Source organism: Ambystoma mexicanum, chromosome 14 (genome assembly GCF_040938575.1).
Source record: "Ambystoma mexicanum isolate Mex_15411 chromosome 14, UKY_AmexF1_1, whole genome shotgun sequence".
Taxonomy (NCBI): domain Eukaryota; kingdom Metazoa; phylum Chordata; class Amphibia; order Caudata; family Ambystomatidae; genus Ambystoma; species Ambystoma mexicanum.
In genome coordinates, this window is record NC_090940.1 from 111,966,643 (window position 1) to 111,991,865 (window position 25,223).

The 25,223-nt window shown below is 49.0% G+C and overlaps 1 protein-coding gene across 5 annotated transcripts in view; it reads right to left on the minus strand.

Annotated features, from left to right (window-relative positions):
• The window catches only part of TTBK2 (tau tubulin kinase 2), a 1,138,589-nt gene that overhangs the window by 118,440 nt on the left and 994,926 nt on the right, over positions 1-25,223 (minus strand). For 3 of the 5 annotated variants that reach the window (XM_069638661.1, XM_069638660.1, XM_069638659.1), the window contains exon 15: positions 9,402-9,656. The exons of the other annotated variants lie outside the window; for them this stretch is intronic. In XM_069638661.1, coding sequence (XP_069494762.1) covers positions 9,402-9,656 — 255 coding nt within the window. The remainder of the gene's footprint in view (positions 1-9,401; positions 9,657-25,223) is intronic. 5 annotated transcript variants of the gene reach the window in all.

The window sequence follows — 25,223 nt, forward strand, 5'->3', positions numbered from 1 at the left end:
AGAAACTACTTTCTGCTAACCTTTTGTTTATTTGTCTGTGCCTAGTCTCCAATGCTATAGTAGAGTTTCACTTAAATTGGGAACTAACAAGACGGATTACAGTCAAGTAAAATTGGGATTAAATTCTAATGTATGAAAATAATCTAAGCAGATAGACTTCTTCTAATCAGCTTTAACATCCCGCCCTAGAAGAAAAATTATCACAAGTATTTTTTAAGTGTAATAGAGCTTACAAAAAAAAAACTCTAATGGTCTCTCATTTAAAGGAAACTATCACTACAAGTGTAAGGAAAACATTAGCACCAAAGCAAGAAGTCGATAGAAGAATATCTTAGAAAGTAATAAAATATGGTAAGTATTATGAAACCGTAAACTACTTACTGATGCAAGTAGTGACACTTTAAAATCCAAAAACATAACTAATTAGACATTTTGAAAATATACTTTCTTAAATAGATTCTCGCCTGAAGAACCAGGGAGAACGTTCCATTGGGAAAAACATGTTGAGAGAGTTAATAATAGTCAATGAAGTGACCAATTGATTATAGAAAAGAGAAAATAAAAACACGTGTTGGCTATTCAGCGGCAATGTGCTCGCCTTGGAAGCAAGACGACACTGAGCAACACAGGCTCGATCCCCGGGTCTGCGCTTACAAACCTCTGGGTATTAACCACGTTATAAATAACCTATCATCATCATATACTTAATATGCAACTGTAACACATGTTTGTCTGCCCAACTTGGGCAGTCACTGTGATTTGACCAACGCTACACTAAATTCGACCAACCTTAAACATCCAACTGTGTCCAGCAATTATTGGAAAGTCATACCAGGGTACTACCACCACCATATCCAGCACCACTGTAACCGAAGTTCCAAACCAAACTCTCTATTAAGGGAAATGTTCCTTTGGAGGCTCCATCTCAAAATCCTGTGTGCTAGTCTGGACAGATTTAGAGACGGTGTCCTGCTCGGCTTGTTGATGTAAAACATGGTGGTTGTGCCATCTGTGAGAAAAAGTAGTCTTCCCTGCCAAGTGATGCTGGAAAGTTAGCATGGCTTTGTACACTGCTAGCAACTCTAGAACATTGATATGCTGCCTTGTTAGTATCTGTGCCCACATGCTATGTGCTATCTGGTGGAGTTAATGAGCTCCCCAGCTTGAGGGCAATGCATCTGTTGTAATTGTGGCTTGTGTTTGTGGGGTGACAAGAAGTTTCCACTTCTCTAGGTTATCTTTTGTCCACCATTGAAGGGCTGACACCACGGTCTGTGAAACTACCACTAGATCGCCCCAATCCGCTTGTGCTCAAGACCATGGTTTCGCTAGCCATTCTTGTCCTGGACGCATGTGTAGCCTTGCATGTGGCACAATGAAGATACATGATGCAATCATACCAAGAAAGATGCATCACCTTCCCGACTGTTACCTGATGACCGGCTGTACAGTAAGGTATTTGATGCAGCATGTTTTGGACACTCACGTTGGAGGGAAAGACTAAGGCGTCTTCCGTTTGAATTATTGCCCCAAGGAATTGTTTGACTTGGCTGTGGACTCTACATGACTTTCTCGTTCAAAGAAAATACTAGTTGAAACAGGCCTCCCACCTTGAACCTTCAGTACTTTCTGTGGGCTGGCAACATTGAAATATGAAAGTATGCTTCTTCATATCTAGTATTGCCATGTAGTTCCCCTTCTTTATTAGAGGAATGACCTTGTGAAGTTGTACTTCTGAATTTCTGAGGTTTGACATATGTATTTACAGGTCTTAGATCTGACACTGGGCGTTTGGTCTTGTCCTTCCTTGGAACAGAAGTACACAGAATAAATACCCTTTTTTACCTCTGAGGGGGGGGGGATGAGTTCTGTGGCTCCTTTTAATAGTAGGAATTCTATTTCTGTTTGGAGGATCTGCTGGTGTTTCAGAGCCATGTTCTTGTGTCTTGGATGATGATTGCGCAGTCTTTCAAGGAACTCTATGCAATATCAGTCTCTGATAGTTTTTAGCACCCACGTCTGTTGTGATCCCTCTCCCATGTGTGGCTGAATAAAGCAATGTGACGCCCTAATGGGGAGACATGGGAGGGCACCTGTATCTGTGAGTCATTGTTTAAGAAGGGGTAGCCAAACCCCTAATGGATTGGCTCATACCCCCAAGTACGCACTCGCCTGAACTGCCTCTGAAAGGAGGATTGGGAGGTTTGCATTCGCTCTCGACTGGTATACCATGAGCTGGTGCCCGCACCTGGAGAATAGCTGCACTGGTTTGATCTTTGATCCTGGGTATCCTTGTGCATGAAAATTGTGCTGGTTGCTATAAGTCCCTACTTGTATAAAAGGCTTGTTTGCATTTTGACCTAGAGTCTTAAGGGCCTCATTCCTATTTTTAGCTGTTTCCAGGACATCATCGACTTCCTTCCTAAACAGGACATTGTCTTCTATGGACATACTGATGAGAGTGGCATATGTCTTAGGTTTGAACCCCAGTTCCTAAGCCACGCTTGGCGTTTAATGAGTGTTCCTTCTGCAGCTCCTCTCCCTGGTATATCTGCAGCATCAAGGGAGTTTTTAATAATGGTATTAGCCGCTTGTTTGCCCTCATTTAAAGTCTTAAGAATGTGTGATCGCAAAGGCTTCGCCACCCCACTAAGCTGCTCTTCTACCTTATCCCTCTGGGCTTCGTTGAAGCTGGCCATAAGGGTTGTGCTACTTGCGATACATATTTGGTATGCTGCGGAAGTCGCAACCTTATTCCTGAGTGCATACATCTTTTTGCTCTCTTTATCATCAGGTGGTGATTCTGAGGTAGCTAAGGGAGTACCCCCGCCATTTTGCGGATGATTGTAACTACTAAGGAATCAGGCTTGAGGTGACATTTAATAAAAAGAGGGTCCACTGGGGCAGGTTTAAAGTGCTTTGATGCGCAGGTTGACAGTTCTAGTAAGAGCGGGAGAAGACAGTGAAGGTAGGCGATGTCTTCTGATGGATTTTAACAGGGATGTACTGCCCTACCTGCTTTTTCTCATTAAGGATATTATCTACAGCCAGTATTTTCCTCTTACTCCTGTGTGTCCATCTTGAAAAAAATCTGCTGCTCTCTTTAAAAGGTCATAGAGCAGCCCGTCATTGATGGTCGAGTTTGAAAGTTGTTGTGTGTTGTAGAGCATTCAGTAACGTCAACTCTTCAAAGGATTGAAGCTCCTGATGAAACTCTCCTAAACTGCTTATCATTTTGTCTCTTAAAGCAGCCATGTCTTGCTTTAAGCTGTTACACAGCTCTCCTTATCTGCGGCCAAGTCTTCTCTGATGAACACTACAATAGTGCCTGACTAGGGATCCCCAGCCCTTTAAAATAGCTCTAGAATCTCTTTTGAATGTTATGAACTCATGAGTATTTCTTGAGCCTTCTGCAGGATCTGTCCAAAGATCACTTTTGTGTGGCCCTAGTTTGACACATCATGTATGCACTATTATACTGAATTCTACGTGGTCGTCCTTGCCCGCTAATTGCGATCTGTTTACATAGAACAAGTTCAGCGCAGCCACTCCACCACTTTTGTATAAGGTGGGGTGATCTAACATATCAAGGGAGATTATGGCTAATCCTCTGTAGTAGCGCTCATGATGTCCAACTGATGTCTCTGGAGCAGAAATTAGGTTGTCCATCTTTATTCTATTTTGGGGGCAGGAGTAACTGGCTTCCGAAAAACTGTCAGTCTCGGACCAAAGCCAAAGTTATGAAAAACCTTAGAAAGAAACTGTCATGATGCCTACCTCCGGGGAACCAGACCAGGTCCAGCAACCCCGGAAGCAGGCATCAAGTTATTTTGAGCCAGCCCAAAAACCCCTGCTAGGGGCTGTTTGGGTGCGGTCCTGGCGCCTATGGCGCCAGGCTCATATGGAGAGTCAGTCCTGGCACCATAGGCGCCAGGCTCATAGAGTAGAGCTTACCTGATGCAGACCATGCTGCAGAGTTCCAAGCCAAATGAGGCTTGGAAGGGACTATTTTACCTAGGGACTATTTTTTACTCGGGTGGGGCTGGGGAGGAATACTTACCTGGGACTACTTTGGGGGCTATTTAAACCACGCCCGAAGAGCAGCACACGCTTCGCGTTATTCTGCATCCAGCAGCGTAACACTCACCGTGTCTGCAAGCCTGCATCCATTCTTCTGCCACGCCCGCCTCGAGTCTGCAGCTCCTAGAAAAAGGGAGGAACAGAAGGAGAAGAGGTTAGAATAAGAGCAGAACCTTCGATCCTTACCTCAATTCCGGATCCACCGCGCCTTCGAGCTGGAAGAAAGAAGCATTTTATGCGTGCCGCCTCACCTGCTGCAGCGCCGCGCTGAACCCACCGGCCTTCGCAGCATCCTCACGATCCACTGCATCCTTCTGCACGTTCCCGCCGCACTCTGGCACCTAAGCGGAACGTAAGAACAGCAAAGGTGAGCCAAGGGAATAAACAGAGGCAATAGTAACTACCCCCATAGACTTACCCGATTACCGCCGGGGGTACTATTCCTCTTCACGGGTCGGCGCAGTCTCCATTGCATCCTCGCCGTACCCCGGCCCCTAAGGGGAACAAAAGGACAACAAGGTGAGACGAAGGGACAAACCAGGGGAACTCTTCTCACCACAATAGACTTACCTAATTTTACCGCCGGAGGCATTATTCCCCGAACTTCATATTTTCTCTCCACACCTGAATAAAGGAGCAAGACACAGGTTACATTCTGGCCTTATTTTATTGAACTGTGTAGGATAAGCCAAATCCTTACCTGAACTTCGTCAGCTACCACGAGGAGCTCTTCGCTGGGGTCAAGCTGCAAACTGCAAGGAATCGGACAAGAGTGAAAGTCAGACATGTGAACTCTTACGAATTACATACTTTTCGGAGTCAAAATTGTTCTGGAACTCACCAATTCCTTCGAGCCAGTGAAGCAACTGGTTATCAACGCGCCCCTGCGCTCAATGCAGGATGGAGAGCTCATCTTTTCAAACCAACAGGTGAGACTATAAGAGGGGACATCGAAGGTGATCTGTGGGGAGAACAGCGGGGCTGGGAGGATTTACGCTCAACCACAAGGGTGGTTAATTCCCTTTCTCCATTTACAGAAGAATATTCCTACGGGCCAAGCAAACGAAGCTAGGTGGGCCAGTCCAGTCCGTCATCTCGACCCTACGCGTCACATTGGCAGAGACTGCAGCTGTCCAGTTCAGACCGACGCCTCTGTGGGAGCCAGGTGAGCGTAACAAACCCCCAATCCACTCAGTTTAAAGTTTTCTCATTGACCGAAGGGCTAAAGGAATTCCCTGATATGCTATATCAGTAAGTGTGACAAAATGACTGCTGCTCTGTTGAAACTCTAAGAAATGTAAAATAAGAAGAGTTATTTTCCAGGGAGGAAGAAAGACTGAGGTGTGCCATTATATCCCACAGGAATTTAGAGACTGAGAATAAGTAATCTATGAGTTGGGCAAGGCAGAAGCCCATACTGAGGCTATTGTTCAAGCCTCCCTTTTTCCCTTTAGTTAGATTCTTTTGAAGTGGTAGGACCAGTAAGTAGTATTTGGACTCGGAAATAGTTATTTTGGACTCCGATGAGCACCCTTAGTTTGGTTTTAGAAGGTAAGGCACTTCTCTCATAGTAGATAGGCATTTTTCATGTTTCTTTTATTTTAATAAACAACCTTAACTCATGGCCCACTGTCCTCAGAGTCCTCCTTCTGGTTCGCCATAGCTACCACAATTATATCTGCATTTTTACTGTGCTGGAGGGAGCACAGAGCGCATTACTCCAGCCAGTGTTCAGTTGGTGTCACCCAAGGAACTAAAATCTGGCTGTAACTTTCCTTCACAGTTTCTCCAGCGGCTATTGGGGTCATTTCCTTCTGCTGTTTTAAGATTTTCTGATGTGCAATACGATTAATACATTATCCTGCATCACAGTCGCCCCACAACATGAGTAGAATGCCACCCGTATATAAAAACAGACCAATCGCAACCCAAGCACAATGATCTTCCACGCCTCAAGGCCTTTGGCAAGGGCCAGGGAAAAGGGGCCCGGTCACTATAAAGAGCAAAGGAGTTGGGAAGAATGGTATGGGAGTATGGAGGGAGCAGAGGTGGAAAGGCGGAGGGGGGAGGACTGCACTTGTGGAGTGAATAAACATCAACAGGAGAGAGAGAGCTGACAGAATGGTACTAAGTGAAGAAATCTATTACTAAAAAACGATTTCAGAAATGACCGATAACTGTTTTTGTGTGTGATTTTTGCATCTCTGTGTATGTCTGTTTGGCTGTTTGTGAGCAATGTTTGAGGTTAGGAAGCGAAGGAGCTGGTTAATGTGCAGGTTTGTGTGGCTCTGTTAGTGTGTCTTTTGGTGGGGGTGGGAGAGGAGGGAGGCTTTGGGTGGGGAAAGGGAGATGGTGGTGGAGGAGGAGGAAAGGGGAGCTCGGAGGTGTTAAACCACCCGGTTTTCAGGCAATCCACCAGCACACGAGGGGGTGGGGATTTGGGGTCATGGAAGTGTCATATTTCAACATATTGAAGGCCGCACAAAATCTGATGGAAAAAATAAAATTTTCAGTCTTTTTTGTATTTGGCATTTAATATGCGGAAACATCACATAGAACTAACGGAACAGGTGGTGGTAAAGTCATCTGAGAAAAGAGGCGTGGAAGACACGTCGATGCTGGCTGAGTCAGATAAAGAAAGAACCCCAGACATGAACTTGGTGGACCATTGTGGACAGGAGGAGGTACAAATGATGGCACAGTGACGTGGCGGTTAAAGGAGCTCAGACGAAAGATCATTAGAGTGGAGGAGAGAAAGGAATAGAGGACGGGACCCATTACAAGTGCATGGTGGAAGGGCACGGAAATTAACAAGAAGGGGGATTTGGGTGTTGAACAGAATACCCTCAGGCTAGAAGGCTCTCCGTCCAACTAAGCCTAACAACCAAAGACCAGCAGAGGTTGTGGGGCCTAAGCTTGGCGACCTTTACTGGAGTCTGCAATCTTTGGCTCTAGATGTCTTGGACTACAACTCCCATTAGACCCAGCCATTGCCATCATACATAATGGCGAGGGACCATGGAAGGCATAGTTCAAAACATCTGGAGCGCTGCAGGGTGCAGACCTCTGCTCCAACTCCTTGTCAAATTTCATTGGCAACGGGAAGGAGAACATTCCAAAAGCCAGATTTTGAGAAGTAGTGCAGGATGGACTGAACCCAACCCAGAATGATTCCAATCAGCCCCATCTATCCCCAGAGGATTGCCATCAGGGGGACATAGCCGGTTACGGTTTAATTTTCTTTGATCTATTTAATTGGACAGTAACAGAACTTTCCTTTGGCTTGTTTGTACTGGAACAGAATAGAATTTATGCCAAAGCTGTATTAATGGAGGAGCCATCTTGTCTGTTCTTTACATTTACCTTCTTCACGTTTTGTTATAATAAATCCCAAATAAACATTAAGTAGCCAAACAAATCACATCTAGCTATTGACTAATACAGGTCCTCTTTATGACTGTGCCAGGTAGAGCGGTCAAAGAAGATCAAAAACAGAAGAGAGCTAAGCAATTCATTTAATAGAGAGGCAGAAGAGGAGGTACAGTGGGGGTGAGAAGACGTATCCCAGCCTGAGCTGTCTGACCGATGCTTAACAAGGCTCATATTTGCTCTCCAGGATGGATGATAATGATCTAACTTGGATTTGTAATTGTGTACAATTCATTTTATATTGGAAATTGTGAATGGAAAAACTGAAATTGTATAAGGTATAATTTTTAACTTTTCCACAAATAAAAAGTAGTCATGGTTAGACCAGTCAATACGTATGCAGTAGTATGACATTAAACCCCAAGAACTATACATTGTTCTCTGCAAAGCATGTTGGTCCCCCTCATAGTACACATATGATAAATGTGTAATGTGCAGTATGACACAGGAGTGGTCAAAGGATTAACTTGTGTAGTAGAGGAACGGTATGGTTTAATAGGACAAAACTAAAGTAGTACTCTTGAAAAGCATTGACATTTTTTCACTGTCCTGTACTTTATTAATTTTCTATTTTGACTGTAGGATTGTCACAAGGACAATATAACTTTTTATTCTCACGTCTGCGCCCCACCCCCCAATCTTGTCTCGTGGAACATGGAAACACTTGTGTATAGGCGCCATACAAAGGTCCAATAAATAAAAAGAAATATATACATTATTTTTAAAACTCTGTGGCTTAAATACCTGAGTTCTAGTGTCTTCACTCGATGGTGAAGCAATGTCTCCTTTAAAAAAAAAAAAGTGCAATTTGCAAACGACAATCCTGTTTATGCAAGAAACACCCCGGAAAGCAGACATAGATTTCCCTGAAAGGATAATGTACATTATTCGCTATTCACAGCTGCGACTGGGAGAATAAAGGATAGTGGGTAGCATGATTTGGATGAGAAGCCACTAACAAATACCTAAAGGACATTTGGATATTTCTGCCTCCTTAAAGACCCGGTGAACAATTTGATATCTCGAGGTAGGTAGTGGTGTAATGCTCCAAGCAGGGGCAGTCATCCTGCATGGCACTTGCATTGATCTAGCTGACTTTTCAGAAGGAGAGGCCTTTATGCGTGGGGCTTTAAATCTGGCAAGCAAAGCACAAATTTGCAAGATATGGAGAGGGGTTCCCCAAAGACGACTTTGAATCGGCCACTTCTATAAATAGCTGGCTCTGTAAAAGATCTGCTTCTCAAGGATCCATTAGTACCAACCGAGGTGGTGGAGTGGAAGCTCCACACTGTACGCTAGGCCAATATGAGGGTGAGGGCTTAGACTATGTAATATGAGAAGTAGCCTCTGCAACAAAGGTTAAAGCATAGTTTAAGAAAAGTAATTCAAGGTAACAGAACATATTAGGGCAGTATCACATTTGATAAGGACCCATGCAAGACTTGAGACACAAAGTCAGTTTGGCCTTGGTGTATTCCCATATAGCAAGAGGTTGGCAGCAGGCTTAAAACATACAGTCAGCTGACAAAGCAAAGGCACTCAACACAACAAGAGCAACTCACTTGAGATAACCCGATAACGGCTGTACAATAGCTAAAAAGGAGGAGCCATTAGAACACACTTGCAGCATGCAGAGACCAGAGTAGGAGGAGGAGATCAATGACACCAAAGTCTAACCTATCCGCAAACTGCCCCCTATAAGCAGTGGGATGAATAATGAGCAGGAAGATTTCACCATTCCATGCAGTGAAGAGCTCATGAACTTGCTGAACATTAGGATTGTATTTAATCATTCACACATAGAAATGTTCACACAATGACGTCAACAACTTTACACCTTTGTTCATGAGCAACACACTCTGGACATTTCATGACAACATAGATGTATTCACCTGCTGGAGTTGTGCTTTTGATATGCGAATTACAGGGGGAAACTTGTTGCCACCAGGAATGACAGGAAGCTGTCTACGGCCAGTTGAGCGGGTGGAGGAGGACAGGCTGTCAGCTGACTGGCTCTTGGGACAGCCAGCCTCTTTCTTTTGCAGAGGGTCCGAGTGACTAAATAAAAAGGCTAAAGGGCTCTGGGCGCGGATGATGGGACTTGGAAGTCTTGAGGTGTAGGAATGCCGCATAGGAGATGCATTGAGCTGTGGGAAGAACACGATGGGGAAGAAAAGAGAACAGTTTTGGTTTACATTGAAATTGAATTAACTTTTCGGGACTGAAGCTTTGTACTCTCTATGACGTCTAAATTGAATCCATGTGCTGTTAAATCTATTGTAAATAAACTGCTTCAAAATTAAAATATTTCTAAAGCTTGCACAAACATTTCAGAACGTTGAAAATCTACCTAATTCAGTAAACCAGTATAATCTTTGCGCGTTTGAGGCTCACAACTTTGCTAAAGAGACATTATTTTAGGCAGAAAGCTAGCCACCAAATCTTTGGGCTTCTTATAGTAATACAAATGTTATGAGCCATTTCAAATGTAATATTCAGGCAAGATTCTCCAAGTGAAAATCAAGTTAACCCCTACCCACCACCACACACACAGACACGTACACAGATGCATGCACGCTTAAGAAATGCTATGGCAAGAAGAAAACGAACACAGCAACTCATGTCAAGTGAAGCCCTTAGAGTGCTGGGGATAGGGCGATTATAACATAGAAGGGGGCTCTGAACAATGAGCAGGCAGCACCAGAGCATCAAGAAGTCTCCTGCCAAGCTAAAAAGAATCCATAATCCTTCATCAGAACATGAATAAGAGTCAAAGTGTGAGCACCTGTTTACATGAGAGATTGTAATAAACATAAAAAAGGAATCATGACATTTATCTTTAAACAATTCAGTGACACGCTTCAGAGGAATCGAGACACTACACTTACCTTGGGAAATTCAATGTTTCATCTCAAGAGGAGCAAAGTAAAGTGTTCCATCAGGAGATCTTGCCTAGTGTCACTGTAGAAGGTTTTACTTGTATTGCCTTTTATCTACTCCTGCCATCCTTCAAATGATTGCTTTGAAATGTAGGGGCGTGGATGCCTCATGGCTCTTCCATGGGCCTACAAAGAGGGATCCACCCTAAACAAATCTAATCCTAACGGTTTCCATTTAACAGAAGACTGACGGTTTAAGAGTAAAAGGCAAACCTACTGTAGCCAGGTTAGGGGGATGTTATAATGAGATACTATGGTTGTTTTGAATATAGAGGAGCAAAACCTAATCACATTTTCTTAAGTCCTTCACCCAGAGAGTATCATCAGTTAAATCAATATTGCTTTAATCAAGTACAAAAGCAGAATGGCTGGAGACCGGCGAATCCTCGGATGTCGTACCCTCTCCCCTAGGGGGAGCCCCTTCCCATGAGGCCAGGGAGGTGAGGACGCTTCCAGATAGTCCCCCTCGGGGTGGTAGTCAGCGGGAGGATCGCATGAGGAGGGATCCCGCCCCCCCCGCTATGGGACTAGGAACAACTTTCTGGGGAGAACACTATGTCCAAACTACATCCCCAACCTCCCTCATTCTCATTCTCTGGGTACAGTTCACTAGTCCCCCACACTTCCATGTGTTTGTGTAGAGTAGATAGTCCAACCCTTGTGAGAACCACTGACATGAGGAAGAGCATGGACTACTAGTCTGAAGTATGCTGAAAAAATGGGCTGAGGAAGAGTCCCGGAAGAGTTCAGCAAACCCAATAAAGAATGATCATACTTCTACTGGCACAAAGATGTGCAGAGCCATGAAGACCACCCAGTGGAACAACAGTAAGCATCCCAGTCTATATGGACATTGTGCAAGCATAAAAATAGAAGAGGGGCTCATGAAAGTGTAATTACGCCCTCCCTGGAGGAACAGCGAGAGCCAGCACGGTCCTGGAAAGAGGTAGAAGGCAGAACGGGACACTGTGGCAGGAGCAAGACGGTCCAGAGCAGAGGAACTGCTCGGCAAGCCAGGAAAGGGAAGCTGCCAGCGTCCCTGAAAACCGGAAAGGAAGAGCCCCGCTTCCCGAAGGAGAATTATCGCTGCAGAGGTGCCGTAGACCAAAGAAGGACCACAACGGTTGGGGAAGCCCTGCAGCTGACCGCATCACCAAAGAAGACCCGGAAACGGCACTGACCATGATAAAAGGTATGCAGGTTGCCGGTGAAGGTGCTGGGGTGCCAGGAACATAGTGGAAAGCCGAGAGAAGCAGAGAATACAGGGTATGGGATCGTTGTTATTTTTTTTGAGTCGCACAATAGTACTTGGCAGGAGAGTAAACCAAGTCTATCAGCGAAACCAAGGAAGAAAGGCAAGTCTGGGACCCTGCATCCATAAGAGAAAGTATTTAAGAGTTTGTGGGGAAATATTAAGGTGGTCTGGGGGCCCTAGAGAGAAAGTAAGACCCCTTTGGGACTCTACTAAGAGGGCTGGGGCCAAAGAGAAGACAGAGGAAGAAGTGGGAAAAGACCTATATTGGCAGGTACAGGGGAAGCTCGGGAAAGGGAAAAACTTCCTCCAGGGTGCATCTTCGTTGTGGCAGTACCTGGCAGGGGAGTACACCATGTCTGCCCAACACAAGTCTGTGTGGGCTTGACACAAAAAGCCTGAGAAAGGCCAGGGGAAGGGAGTAATTCCCCCTGGTGTTGATGAACACTGTGAAAGAAGCCAAGAGAAGGGAATCATTCTCTTGGTAATGTAATGAGTTGGAGAAAGGGGACGAGAATAGTCCCACCGTGGAGTTTGTGAACAGTGTGTGAGAAGACAAGTAAAGGGAGTCATTTCTTTGGCATTGTGAGAAGCCCAAGAAAGACCAGGGGAAGGGAATAATTCCCCTGGCACTGTGAATCGCACGGCAAAGGCCAGGAGAAGAAAGTCCTTCATCCTGGTGCTTTGAAAAGTATTGAAAAACCTGAGGCAGGTTAGGGGAAGAGGGAGCCATCACCCACCCCCAACACTGAAGATACAAGACTTTCTTCCATGTGTGTTGGTGGAGTGCCAAGCCAAGAGAGCTTGTGAGACTTTTGGTTTTGACCTTTTGGAAGAACCTTTCCTTTTCATCACCTGAAAGTGAACTTTGGTTTTTCATCCCGAAGAAGGGAACCATTCTTCTAGAACACGAAGATCACCACTTTACTTAGCTTGATTTAGAGTGTAAGGGAAGGAATAGGTTTGACACACAATGGTGGACTACTTGTTTTGGACAAATATCCGGACAGAATCCTTAGTACTTGGTTGAGGCAAGAAACCCCTCTTAGCAATGGGATCAGGTAGGATTTTCCCTTTTATTTAACATAACATAATAAAAAGTCTATAGCCTAAAGAATGCCACCTGTGTGTCAGTCTCCTACTTCTACACTCTTACAAAACAGATTAAGTTAATCTACCAAATCTGTCATGAGCCCCGGCATTAGAATGTGCATATTCCTGTATGAGCCAGGTGATACAGATGTACACACGGTATCTTTGAACACCTCCCACAGAGAAATAGTGTGACGATTGGTCGAGATACTGCTTTAGTTCATTCTGAAGTTTCAAAGAAATGTCTAATGAACTATACTATTGGCTTGGAGATCTTTTTCTGTAAGGATTTTCTGTTAATCCTACTCCTAACAATCAGTAGAACAAGTTACTTTCTTACCTGGTAACGTTCTTTCGATGGGATGGTCCGACGACGTATTCCATATCTATGACAGTAATCACCACAGCTGTGCTGCTTCGGAAACTTTTTCGGCGTCTGCGTCCTGCGTCGATGACGTCGATGCGCCGCCGTCGAGGACCTCCTCCGACGTCCGACGTCATCCGATGTGATAAGTAGGACGCACGACGCCAGTAGCCTCAGTTGTAGTTTTTTCCCCCAGAACGTGTGACAATAGTCAACTGCCAGTCCGACACAAAGCCTTGCGGAACGTAAGCTGCAAACGCAACAGAAATTCTGCAGCGGGGAAGGCAGGGCGGGAGCGATATGGAATACGTCGTCGGACCATCCCATCGAAAGAACGTTACCAGGTAAGAAAGTAACTTGTTCTTCGAGGGGATTGGGTCCTCCGACGTATTCCATATCTATGACAGACTCCCAAAGCAGTACCAAATCAAGGAGGAGGGAAAGAATTTAGAAACAAAATTTAGAATAGCCAATCAAATAGCAGAGCAAAGGACCGCCTTGCCAAAGGCCAGATCCTGCCCTCTGATGGAATCGAGGGAATAATGCCGCACAAATGTATGCACTGAAGCCCAGGTGGCAGCATCACAGATGTTGCGAATAGGAACACCCCTCTGCAGGGCAGTAGATGCAGCCAAGCCCCTGGTAGAATGGGCCCGCAAGCCAGCCGGAGGGTCCTTGCCCGCCAAGCGGTAACACTCCGAGATGGCCAAAATAATCCAGCGGGACAAAGTCTGTTTCGTCACAGCTTGCCCCAAGCGCTTACCAGCGTAACCAATAAAGAGTTGATCGTCCACTCTGACCCGGGACATGCGAGAAACATAAAAGCTCAAAGCTCTCCTAGGATCAAGCCTATGGAGCCTCTCCTCTTCCTTACCAGGATGCGGAGGAGGATAGAATGCCGGAAGAACAATCTTCTGGGCCAAATGAAATTCCGTCACTACCTTCGGAAGAAAAGAAGGACGAACTCGAAGGACAACCCTGTCCTTGTGAAATACAGTGAAGGGTGGCTTAACAGAAAGTGCCTGTAACTCACTCACTCTGCGAGCGGAAGTAACCGCAACTAAAAACACAGTTTTCAAAGTCAACAGCCTCAAAGGGCAAGAATGTAACGGCTCAAACGGAGCACCCATAAGAAACCTAAGAACAAGGTTCAAATCCCAACCGGGCACCAGGAAAGGCGACGGAGGGAACACATTAGTGAGCCCTTTCAGAAACTGTGAAATTAAAGGGATTTTAAAGTAAGAACATTCTTCAGATGAGCGCTTAAAGATGGACAGCGCCGCCAGGTAACCCTTAACGGTACCCACTTGCAAGCCCCTGTGGGCCAAAGAAAGCAAAAAGGACAGAACCATGGGGATGTCACATGCAAAAGGATCCACATTCTGAACTCTGCACCAGTCGCAGAACTTACGCCAACGGCAACGGTACAGAGACTTAGTCGGTAAACAAGATGGTCCAAAGGCCTATGTGAACGACCAGCGCAACTGCACAAGAGTTAGAAGTTTAAAAAGGCAGCGTTCAACATGAGAGTGTGAGGGAACCCGGACCAAGGACCCTCGATAAGAAGTAAATTAGATATAAGCAGTGAACTGCGCCAATTGACAATAATACAATAATAATTGAATTATGTTTTTAATTCCATTCCACAGCCTGACACGTGTTTCGAGCAAAGCTCTTTTTCAAAGGCGTTGAACCTTGTCCAAAGGAAACTTAATATTACTTGCGGTTGCAATAACCATTAATTAATTACAGCCTTCCGGCAACAACAATGTACAAAGAGAGTGCGCACTCTCTCTTTGTACATTGTTGTTGCCGGAAGGCTGTAATTAATTAATGGTTATTGCAACCGCAAGTAATATTAAGTTTCCTTTGGACAAGGTTCAACGCCTTTGAAAAAGAGCTTTGCTCGAAACACGTGTCAGGCTGTGGAATGGAATTAAAAACATAATTCAATTATTATTGTATTATTGTCAATTGGCGCAGTTCACTGCTTATATCTAAGGTACAGAGACTTAGTTGCGGGCCTTCGGGCCGAAAGCAACACCTCCATCACGTCTTCAGGGAGGTCCCAATCCTTATACCTCAACCTTTCAGAAGCCAAGCGTGAAGGTTGAGGGATCCGACCTCTGGATGGAGAACCTGACCCCCCTCCCGTGAGAGCAGATCGTCTCGGTAGGGAAGACGACGTGGAGGGCAGATGGACAAGTCGAGAAGGTCCGGGTACCACGTCCTCCGAGCCCACGCCGGAGCAATGAGGATCATCCAGGAACCGAACTTCCGTAACCTCCGCAGCACTTGCGGGATGACGGGGACCGGAGGAAACGCGTACAGCAGCGGGAACGACCACTCCACCACGAACGCGTCTCCTAAGGCTCCTTTTGGAGGAAATTCCCGCGAGCAAAACCTTTCGCACTTCCGGTTGACACTGGAGGCAAAGAGATCCACTTGAGGGGTCCCCCAAAGGGCGAAGATCTCCAGGAGAATCTCCTGAGCCAACTCCCACTCGTGAGAGATCGTGCTCTGCCTGCTCAGAGCGTCCGCCGTCACGTTCTCGACTCCGGCCAGATGAACTGCCGAGATCGAAACTTCCTGCTGGATGGCCCAGAACTCGAGCTGCATCGCCTCCCTGCACAGAGGAAGTGACCCTGCCCCCCCCTTTTTGTTGAGGTAGTGCATGGCCACTGTGTTGTCCGTCAGGATCAGGACATTCTTCCCTCGCACAGTCGGCAGAAAAGCCCTCAGGGCTAGCCTGACGGCCCTCAGCTCCAACAGATTGATATGGAGTCTGGACTCCGACGGAGACCAACGACCGCTGACTGTCAGCCCGTTGGCATGAGCTCCCCATCCCGTGAGGGATGCATCCGACACGATCGTCACCTCCGGCCAGGGAAGCCAAAACGGAGCCCCCTTCATCAAGTTGCCTTCGACGGCCCACCACAGAAGGTCCCGGGCGACCGAGGGCGGCACCTGAATCGGGTCCGACATCCTGCCGGAGGACTGCGACCATTGCATCTTGAGTGCCCACTGCAAAGATCTCATTCGCAGGCGAGCCTCTGGCACCAGAAGAATGCAGGATGCCATGAGGCCGAGCAACCTCAAGAACTCGAACGCTGGGAGCGTCTGGGCATGCTGAAACTTGCGCACCATCTGCTGAATGTGAAGAGCCCTCACCTGGGGAGGAAAACACTGCCCCAGGGAAGTGTCGAGCACTGCTCCGATGTACTGGAGCCTCTGCGTTGGCGTCAAATGGGACTTCTTTAAATTGAGGGAGAAGCCCAGCCTGTGAAGGGAGTGGCAGGCGACGGACAGATGATCCAGGACCTGCTCGGGAGAGCTCCCCCTGATCAACCAATCGTCCAGGTAGGGGTAGACGTGAATCCCCCCTTGCCTGAGATGCGCTGCCACCACCACCATGAGCTTGGTGAAAACCCTCGGGGCGGAGGTCAAACCGAACGGCAGGACCCGAAACTGAAAGTGCGAGTCGCCAACCGCGAACCTCAGGTACTTCTTGTGCTTGGGATGGATCGGCACATGGAAGTAAGCATCCTTGAGGTCGAGTGACACCAACCAGTCCTGAAGCTGAAGGGCCTGGAGGACTTGAGAGAGAGTAACCATCTTGAACTTGTCCTTCCTGAGGAGTTTGTTCAAACCGCGCAAGTCCATGATGGGTCTCAATCCCCCGTCTTTCTTGGAAATCAAAAAATAAGGGGAATACCATCCCTTGTTCCTCTCCGCTACAGGCACCAGTTCTATGGCGCCTTTCTCCAGCAGGGCTTGAATTTCCTGCGCAAGGAGCGGATCCGGACACTTCAAAGAGAGGTTCCCCGGTGGATTGTCGCGAGGCCTGTGCCGAAAGGGAAGACAGTAGCCGTGGGTTATGATCTCCAGAACCCACACATCCGAAGTAATGGCACGCCACTCTACAAGATGCTGCGCCAGCCTTCCCCCAACCGGCGAACCATGGGACAAGGCCTCATGACTGAGTAGGAGCGGCTGCGGCGTTACCTGAGGGCAAAGAGGCAACTGCCCGAGCGGCCTTGGCACCACGGGTACCCTGTCGTCCACCTCTGGTACCCCTGCGTTGGCCCCTTTGACTGCCAGCTCCTCTCGCTCTACCAAAGGACGAGTAATAGCGAAAGGAGCCACCCCTCCACTGCTGTCCCCTAGGACGAAAAGGCGGAGGTTGGCGAACTGCAGCGCCCAACGACTTCGCTGCAGCTTTTGAGGTCTGCAACCTCTCAAGGCTCTCGTCAGCCTTGCTGCCAAAAAGATGTTCACCATCAAAGGGCATGTTGAGGAGCCGGGACTGCACATCAGGAGCAAACCCCGACTTCCGCAACCACGCAAACCTGCGTATCACGGTGCTCGCCGCCATGGACCTACTGACGCATTCAGCTAAGTCCAAACCCGACTGAACGGACTCACACATGGCATCCTTACCATCCTGGACCAAAGCAAGGAAACCATCCCGTTCGTCCCCTTCGGGAATATGTTCAGCCGCTAACGCAACACAGTTCCACAGAGTGTGCGTGAAACGTGACAAGGCACAAATGGAGTTGGCCGCCTGAAGCGCCATACCACCAGAAGAAAACACCTTCTTCGCCCAGCCATCAAAACGTTTGTCGTCCCTATCAGGAGGGATGGTAGGGTACGACGCCTGCTTTGCCGGGGCCGTGGCCGCCTGCACCACCAAACTTTCCGGAGTGGGGTGCCTGGTCAAGTAGCAGGGGTCGCCACTGGCTGGACGGTATTTCCGCGACAAGGATCTGCCCACTGCCGGGAGACTCTCCGGAGCAGTCCAAGCCGCCGCCACCCTACGCTGTAAAGCCATATGGAATGGCAGAACCGGGTCAGATGGGGGACCAACATCAAGGATGTCCGTCAGATCATCCTGCACAAACTCCCCTGGGGGAGCAGACCATCCCAGATACTCAGACACCCTAGCCATAAGGCGCCGGTATGAGGAATCGGCATGGGAGCCAGGCTCAGGCCGACCAAATTCCACCTCCGGAGAGGTGTCCAGACCACTAGCATCATGCAGCGACTGCCTCAAATCGTCAAATTGACTATGGCCCGAGACAATGTCATCCGGCACCTGATCAGGAACCAGGCCAACCGAATCCTCATCCGCCTCCGAAATATAATCCAAGTGGTGGAAAGGCACCTGAGAGTGCCTGCTCTTAGCCAGAGCCTTCCTAGGGGGTACACCCGAGACACGGGGCACCTCCGACACGAAAGGCGTCGATGGCGTCGAGCGAATCGGCGCCGCCGTCGAGAAAACCGGCAACGGCGCCGAGAGGATCGGCGTCGACGTCGAGGAAATCGGCGTCGACGTCAGATGCAGCGCCTCCAATATCGGCGGCGTCGACACAGCCCTCGAAGCCGGAGCCCCGAGCGTGTCCCTCGACGACCTGAACGTCGACGGCTTCGACGACTTCCTCGGAGCCGGAGCTTCGAGAAAGCCTGTCGACGCCCACGACGCCTCAGACGTCGATGTCTTCCTCGAAGACATCACAGGTGCACACGGTCTCGATCGCGTCGAGGACCGGGACCTGGAACGGGTACGGCGAGAACGAGCCTCCTTGTCCGAACGGGACCTCTCCCGTGACTCGTGCCGACCACTCTTGCGAGCGGCGTCTCTCGACCTCACACGGCCGACCCCACTCGGGGGCGCGGACGGTTGAGTACCCTGCGACTCAAGAATCGCCAACATTTTCTTCCCGAAGGAAGCCCATTCCTCCGGCGTCGCACGGCTGGTGGGATAACCGACGTGCCGGGCAGAGTCCTCGGAAGAGGACCTGGAAGGCGACCGGTGACGGCGCTTCCGAGAACGCCTCGAAGAGGCAGAGGAGTGGCGAGACCGACTCCTAGAAGAAGACCGACGAGACCTCCGACGATGACGCGGAGAGTCACCCCTCGAATCATCCGTCGAAAGCCCCGCCGACTTCGACTTCCGGGGCTTGGACACCCGACCTACCGACAATTTCTTCTTACGTTCGCGTAAGGCCTTGGAAGTGAGCGACAGGCAGTCGACACAGTCATCCGTGTCGTGGGCCTCCCCGAGGCACCAGAGGCAGGCGTCGTGCGAGTCAGTCACCGACATCTTGGACCCACACACCCCGCACTTCTTGAAGCCCGGACGCGGGGTTGAAGACGAAGTGGAAGACATCGCTGCGAAGGAATATTCACAAACGAACAGGCTCGAAGAACCAGAAAGAACAGAACTCCAAAGAGTCGAGGCTAGAACCGAGAAACACGAAGCAACACGTTCGCGGAAAAAACGGAACTGAGGCTACTGGCGTCGTGCGTCCTACTTATCACATCGGATGACGTCGGACGTCGGAGGAGGTCCTCGACGGCGGCGCATCGACGTCATCGACGCAGGACGCAGACGCCGAAAAAGTTTCCGAAGCAGCACAGCTGTGGTGATTACTGTCATAGATATGGAATACGTCGGAGGACCCAATCCCCTCGAAACGCATGTTTACATAATACCTCGAGGTTTTAGCTTGTGATAAGAAACCAGAAAAAATAACATCCACTTTGGGAGGGTAAAATAAATACTCAAAAAGACGGCCCAGAGCGCTTTGATGAACAAAAATACAATTAGAAGTCAAAATAATATAAATAGAACAAAAATAGTAAAAACGAGAGTAAGAACAAAAAACTACACAAAAAAAAGACATTCCAGAAGAAACAATAGAAGAGACAGTGAGTCTCTAGAGACGCATCCTAAGAACCCATTAAAAAGTAAACCGATTTGCTCCGCGTGGCTAAAAGGTCATGCAGGAGGATGTGTGCTGCTGGAGCTCGTGGTGATCTGACTATAATCCTGTGAATTCTTGCTGAAATATTGACCATCAGGCCAGTAGGGGAAGCTGCGGAGCACACACTGCTGCAATCGGACGTGGACCGCTGGCTCGGAGGAGACAGCTGTAGCCCCGAATAGGGTGCGAGCGCCCGCGGCACACGCAAAAGGAAAATGGCCGCAGCTTGATGCGCTGCAGAACAAAGGACTTCGGGCCGGTGAAAGAACTGTATGTGGAGGCAGTGATAGTATAGGAGATCCATAGCGCCGGCGTGTGCTGGCGGGAGCCGAGCGAAGACCGCTAGCTGCAGGTGGTGCCCTGTGTAAATATGTAAGAGGCCGGGCCTGCTCGGAGTGTTACTTTGTCTCCGTTCGCGGGTTCCGGCATGGGCGCACACCAGAAGGTGCGCATGTAGCTGGACTGAGCGGCTCTGCTACATTTGTAGCCTGGCAGACCCAGTGAGCGCGCGGGTGCCGCACAACTAAAGGAGCCAGGCCACAGCGGGTGCAAGGAGGGTGCGTGGAGAACTGGAGGACCGGTTCGGGCCCGCAGCAGGCCTGGACACATTGTAATATATGAAATAAATATATTTATATTTTGAAAAAGACACGTAGTGTGAAGGAAATTTATTTTGGCACTCAAGAAAATATAAAAATAGAAAAATGGAAAGTCGCAAGTGGAAATGTATTTTATTTGGAAAATGACTGGATACATTGTAACTACATCGGATGACCCACAGTGCTGGCGAGTGCCGGCAGAATTGGAGCGTAGATCACCTGCTGCAGGGCAATACCAACAGAATCAGAGGAAGCTGGGCCCGTTTGGATGGTTACATTTTTCCATCCACGGGCTCCGGCAAGAGCGCTCATTGGTGGGTGCGCTATCGGCGGGGAATCGGATATGCAGCTGCAACTGTAGCAAGGCTGATTTAGCGAGGTGCGATGGCCCGGACACTTGCTGCTTTGCACATGGATGCCCATAGAAGTGGGATGCCAGGACGGATGAACGCTTGAAGGCAGAGGTGAGCACATACGTTTGAGATCCGCACCTAAAAGAAGGAACCGCTGCAACACACAAAGGCAAACTTAGCCCTGCAGGCATGCTTAGAAACAGTGCTGGTCGGGTGCTGGACATGGAGCTAACAGTGATGCGCTCAGAAGAAACAGATAGTGGTGGATGCAAGTAAAGCTGCTGGGACAGGGCTTCTGGTTTGGGGGCCCAGAATAGCCTGTATTACCACTTGGGACGACAAAGCCCGCTTCAAGGACTGGCTGGGGGGCCCGCTGGCACTGAACACGGTTGTTCTGCGAAACGTGACCACCACTGGACAAGAAGCTGCGGCACCCTTGGGGTCCTGGGAGGATGCAAGCTGAACTGATAAAGCACCGAGTGAGCTCTGCAGGCTGTGGAGAGAAGCCCGAAGGCCTGGATCAACTGGGGCTGGAGCTTGGGGTCCGAGAGATGCAAACAAACGCACATTATTATGTGGGAGGACACAACCAACTCCTGCAGCAAATAAGTAGCTTCAAGACACCCCTTGTGTGGCTTGTCTGGGCCCAGGCGCTAATAGCAGTTTAACCCCGCTGGGGCTGGTAGCCATAAGTGGTGGGGCTCGCCTACAAGTTTCTGGCATGACGCCATGTCCAGCAAACCTCTAAGAACGAAGTGCAAGCAACCTACGCTGGACGAAACGCCAGAACACCAGCGGGCCCGGAATGAGCCAAAAGTAAAGACAAAACCCCCGTTGGGGGCGCGGCCGCCATGGGCACGAACCAGGAGATCCTTGCTGCGATCACTGACCTGAAAGTGGCCTGGGAGACCAAAATGGGACTGGCTATGACCGAATTGAAAGCAGCACTAGAGCTCAAAGTTGGGGCAGTGAATCTTCTCCGGCAAGATGTCAGGTCTCTGGCAGAACGCACAGGGTACTTAGAAAAAGAGGTGGGCCCGAACACAGCGGACTGTGCAACACATAAATCGGACCTTCATGCCCTAGTGCAACGCGTGGGTAACCTAGAAAGCAGGGCGGAGGAGGCGGAGGGACATGCCCAGAGGAATAACATCCGCATTGTTGGTTTGCCAGAGGGAGCTGAGGGACCCAACCCTACGAAGTTCATCAAATCTATGCTGCTGCAGGAGATAACCGAAGGGCTGCTGTCCCAGGGGTTTGCGGTGGAAAGAACGCACATGGCCCTAATGAGGAGGCCGCCGCCAGGAACCCCCCCTCCCCCATGGCCGGTGATTGCCAAGATCCTGAACTATCGAGATCGGGAAAGAATCCTTGAACACTTCAGGAAGGGTGGAACAATACAAAGGGAGACCGCAAACATAACTGCATACCCAGATTACACCTTGTTGGTACAACGCAGTTGTATGAACTTTGGAACTGTGAAAAGAAGATTGCGTGAAGCAGGCCACAAGTATATGCTGCTCTACCCGGCGAAACTGAAGATGTTCCACAAAAACAGAACCTTGTTTTTCGAATCCCCGGAAGAAGCTATGGGGTGGCTCGACACGCAGAGCTGCCCCCCGGAGTCGGGCATCCAGCCGGGAGAAGGAGAAGGAGGAGATAAGTAATCTGTGTCTGTGGTACCAAGGGAGGTCGGAGCCTAAGACAATGGGACTTGATTATTGAATAAGATGTAGCTTATGGGCGTGCATGGTCAGGGATATAAGTGGATATGATTCGTGAGCACTGAGACTTTTGATATGAGCACAGGAGCCTTGCAGAGCTCGTCCTCATACCCCCATATAGATAAGCTTAGTTAGGACACCGGTAGTCTGGTGACACCCTGCCGGGTTCCTGCCCTCGGCATTCCGAGGCAGGACCAAACACGGGGTCGCCTGAGATCCAGGGATCGAGCTGGGCACTTGTTGGGGTTAGGAGGGGTGGAGGGAGGGAAGGGGCGGTCTGTTGGGTTTGTTGTTGGGAAATGCGGGAAGGGGAGTTTGTTGGGAGAGGGAGGGTAACAAGCCAATCTGAGAATCATATCAGGCGGGATGGGAGGTGGAGAGGGAAGGCAGGATATTGTACCTATGGCGTCGGGTTGCCTTAGAGTGGTTACCTGGAATGTCAGGGGGCCTCAAAAGTTACTTGAAGCGTAATAAAGTAATGATGTACCTGAGAAGGATCAGGATCGACATAGCATTATTGCAGGAGACCCGCCTTACCAAGGAAAAATTGGAGGTGGTCAAGAGAAAGTGGAAGGGGAGCATCGCGGGGGCCACATACTCGGCCTACGCAAGAGGAGTTATCGCATGGGTAGCACCTCATGTACCATTTCAATTGCTTCAGTCTACGGGAGACCCAGAAGGCAGAATGATAGTAGTACGGTGGATGTTGGAAAACCGGGAAGTGAGTAGAACAAGTTACTTTCTTACCTGGTAACGTTCTTTCGATGGGATGGTCCGACGACGTATTCCATATCTATGACATGTAATCACCACAGCTGTGCTGTTTCGGAAACTTTTTCGGCGTCTGCGTCCTGCGTCGATGACGTCGATGCGCCGTCGTCGAGGACCTCCTCCGACGTCCGACGTCATCCGATGTGATAAGTAGGACGCACGACGCCCATAGCCTCAGTTGTAGTTTTTTCCCCCAGAACGTGTGACATAAGTCAACTGCCAGTCAGACACAAAGCCCTGCGGAACGTAAGCTGCAATCGCAAAAGAAATTCTGCAGCGGGGAAGGCCGGGCGGGAGCGATATGGAATACGTCGTCGGACCATCCCATCGAAAGAACGTTACCAGGTAAGAAAGTAACTTGTTCTTCGAGGGGATTGGGTCCTCCGACGTATTCCATATCTATGACAGACTCCCAAAGCAGTACCAAAGCAAGGAGGAGGGAAAGAATTTAGAATCAAAATGTAGAATAGCCAATCAAATAGCAGAGCAGAGCAAAGGACCGCCTTGCCAAAGGCCAGATCCTGTGCTCGGATGGAATCAAGGGAATAGTGACGTACAAATGTATGTACTGAAGCCCAGGTGGCTGCATCACAGATGTTGCGAATAGGAACACCCCTCTGCAGGGCAGTAGACGCAGCCATACCCCTGGTAGAATGGGCCTGCAAGCCAGCCGGTGGGTCCTTACCCGCCAAACGGTAGCACTCCGAGATGGCCAAAATAATCCAGCGAGACAAAGTCTGTTTCGTCACAGCTTGCCCCAAACGCTTTCCAGCGTAACCAATAAAGAGTTGATCATCCACTCTGACCCGGGACATGCGTGAAACATAAAAGCTTAAAGCTCTCCTAGGATCAAGCCTATGGAGCCTCTCCTCTTCCTTACCAGGATGCGGAGGAGGATAGAATGCCGGAAGAACAACCTTCTGGGCCAAATGAAATTCCGTCACTACCTTCGGAAGAAAAGAAGGACGAACTCTAAGGACAACCCTGTCCTTGTGAAATACAGTGAAGGGAGGCTTAACTGAAAGTGCCTGTAACTCACTCACTCTGCGAGCGGAAGTAACCGCAACTAAAAACACAGTTTTCAGAGTTAACAGCCTCAAAGGGCAAGAATGTAAAGGCTCAAACTGAGCACCCATAAGAAACTTAAGAACCAGGTTTAAATCCCAACCGGGCACCAGGAAAGGTGACGGAGGGAACACATTAGTGAGCCCTTTCAGGAACTGTGAAATCAAAGGGATTTTAAAGTAAGAACACTCTTCAGACGAGCGCTTAAAGATGGACAGCGCCGCCAGGTAACCCATAACGGTACCCACTTGCAAGCCCCTGTGGGCCAAAGAAAGTAAAAAGGACAGAACCATGGGGATGTCACATGCAAAAGGATCCACATTCTGAACTCTGCACCAGTCGCAGAACTTACGCCAACGGTACAGAGACTTTGTTGCCGGCCTTCGGGCCGAAAGCAACACCTCCATCACGTCCTCAGGGAGGTCCCAATCCTTATACCTCAACCTTTCAGAAGCCAAGCGTGAAGGTTGAGGGATCTGACCTCTGGATGGAGAACCTGACCCCCCTCCCGTGAGAGCAGATCGTCTCGGTAGGGAAGACGACGTGGAGGGCAGATGGATAAGTCGAGAAGGTCCGGGTACCACGTCCTCCGAGCCCACGCCGGGGCAATGAGGATCATCCGGGAACCGAACTTCCGTAACCTCCGCAGCACTTGCGGGATGACGGGGACTGGAGGAAACGCGTACAGCAGCGGGAATGCCCACTCCACCACGAACGCGTCTCCTAAGGCTCCTTCTGGAGGAAATTCCCGCGAGCAAAACCTTTCGCACTTCCGGTTGACACTGGAG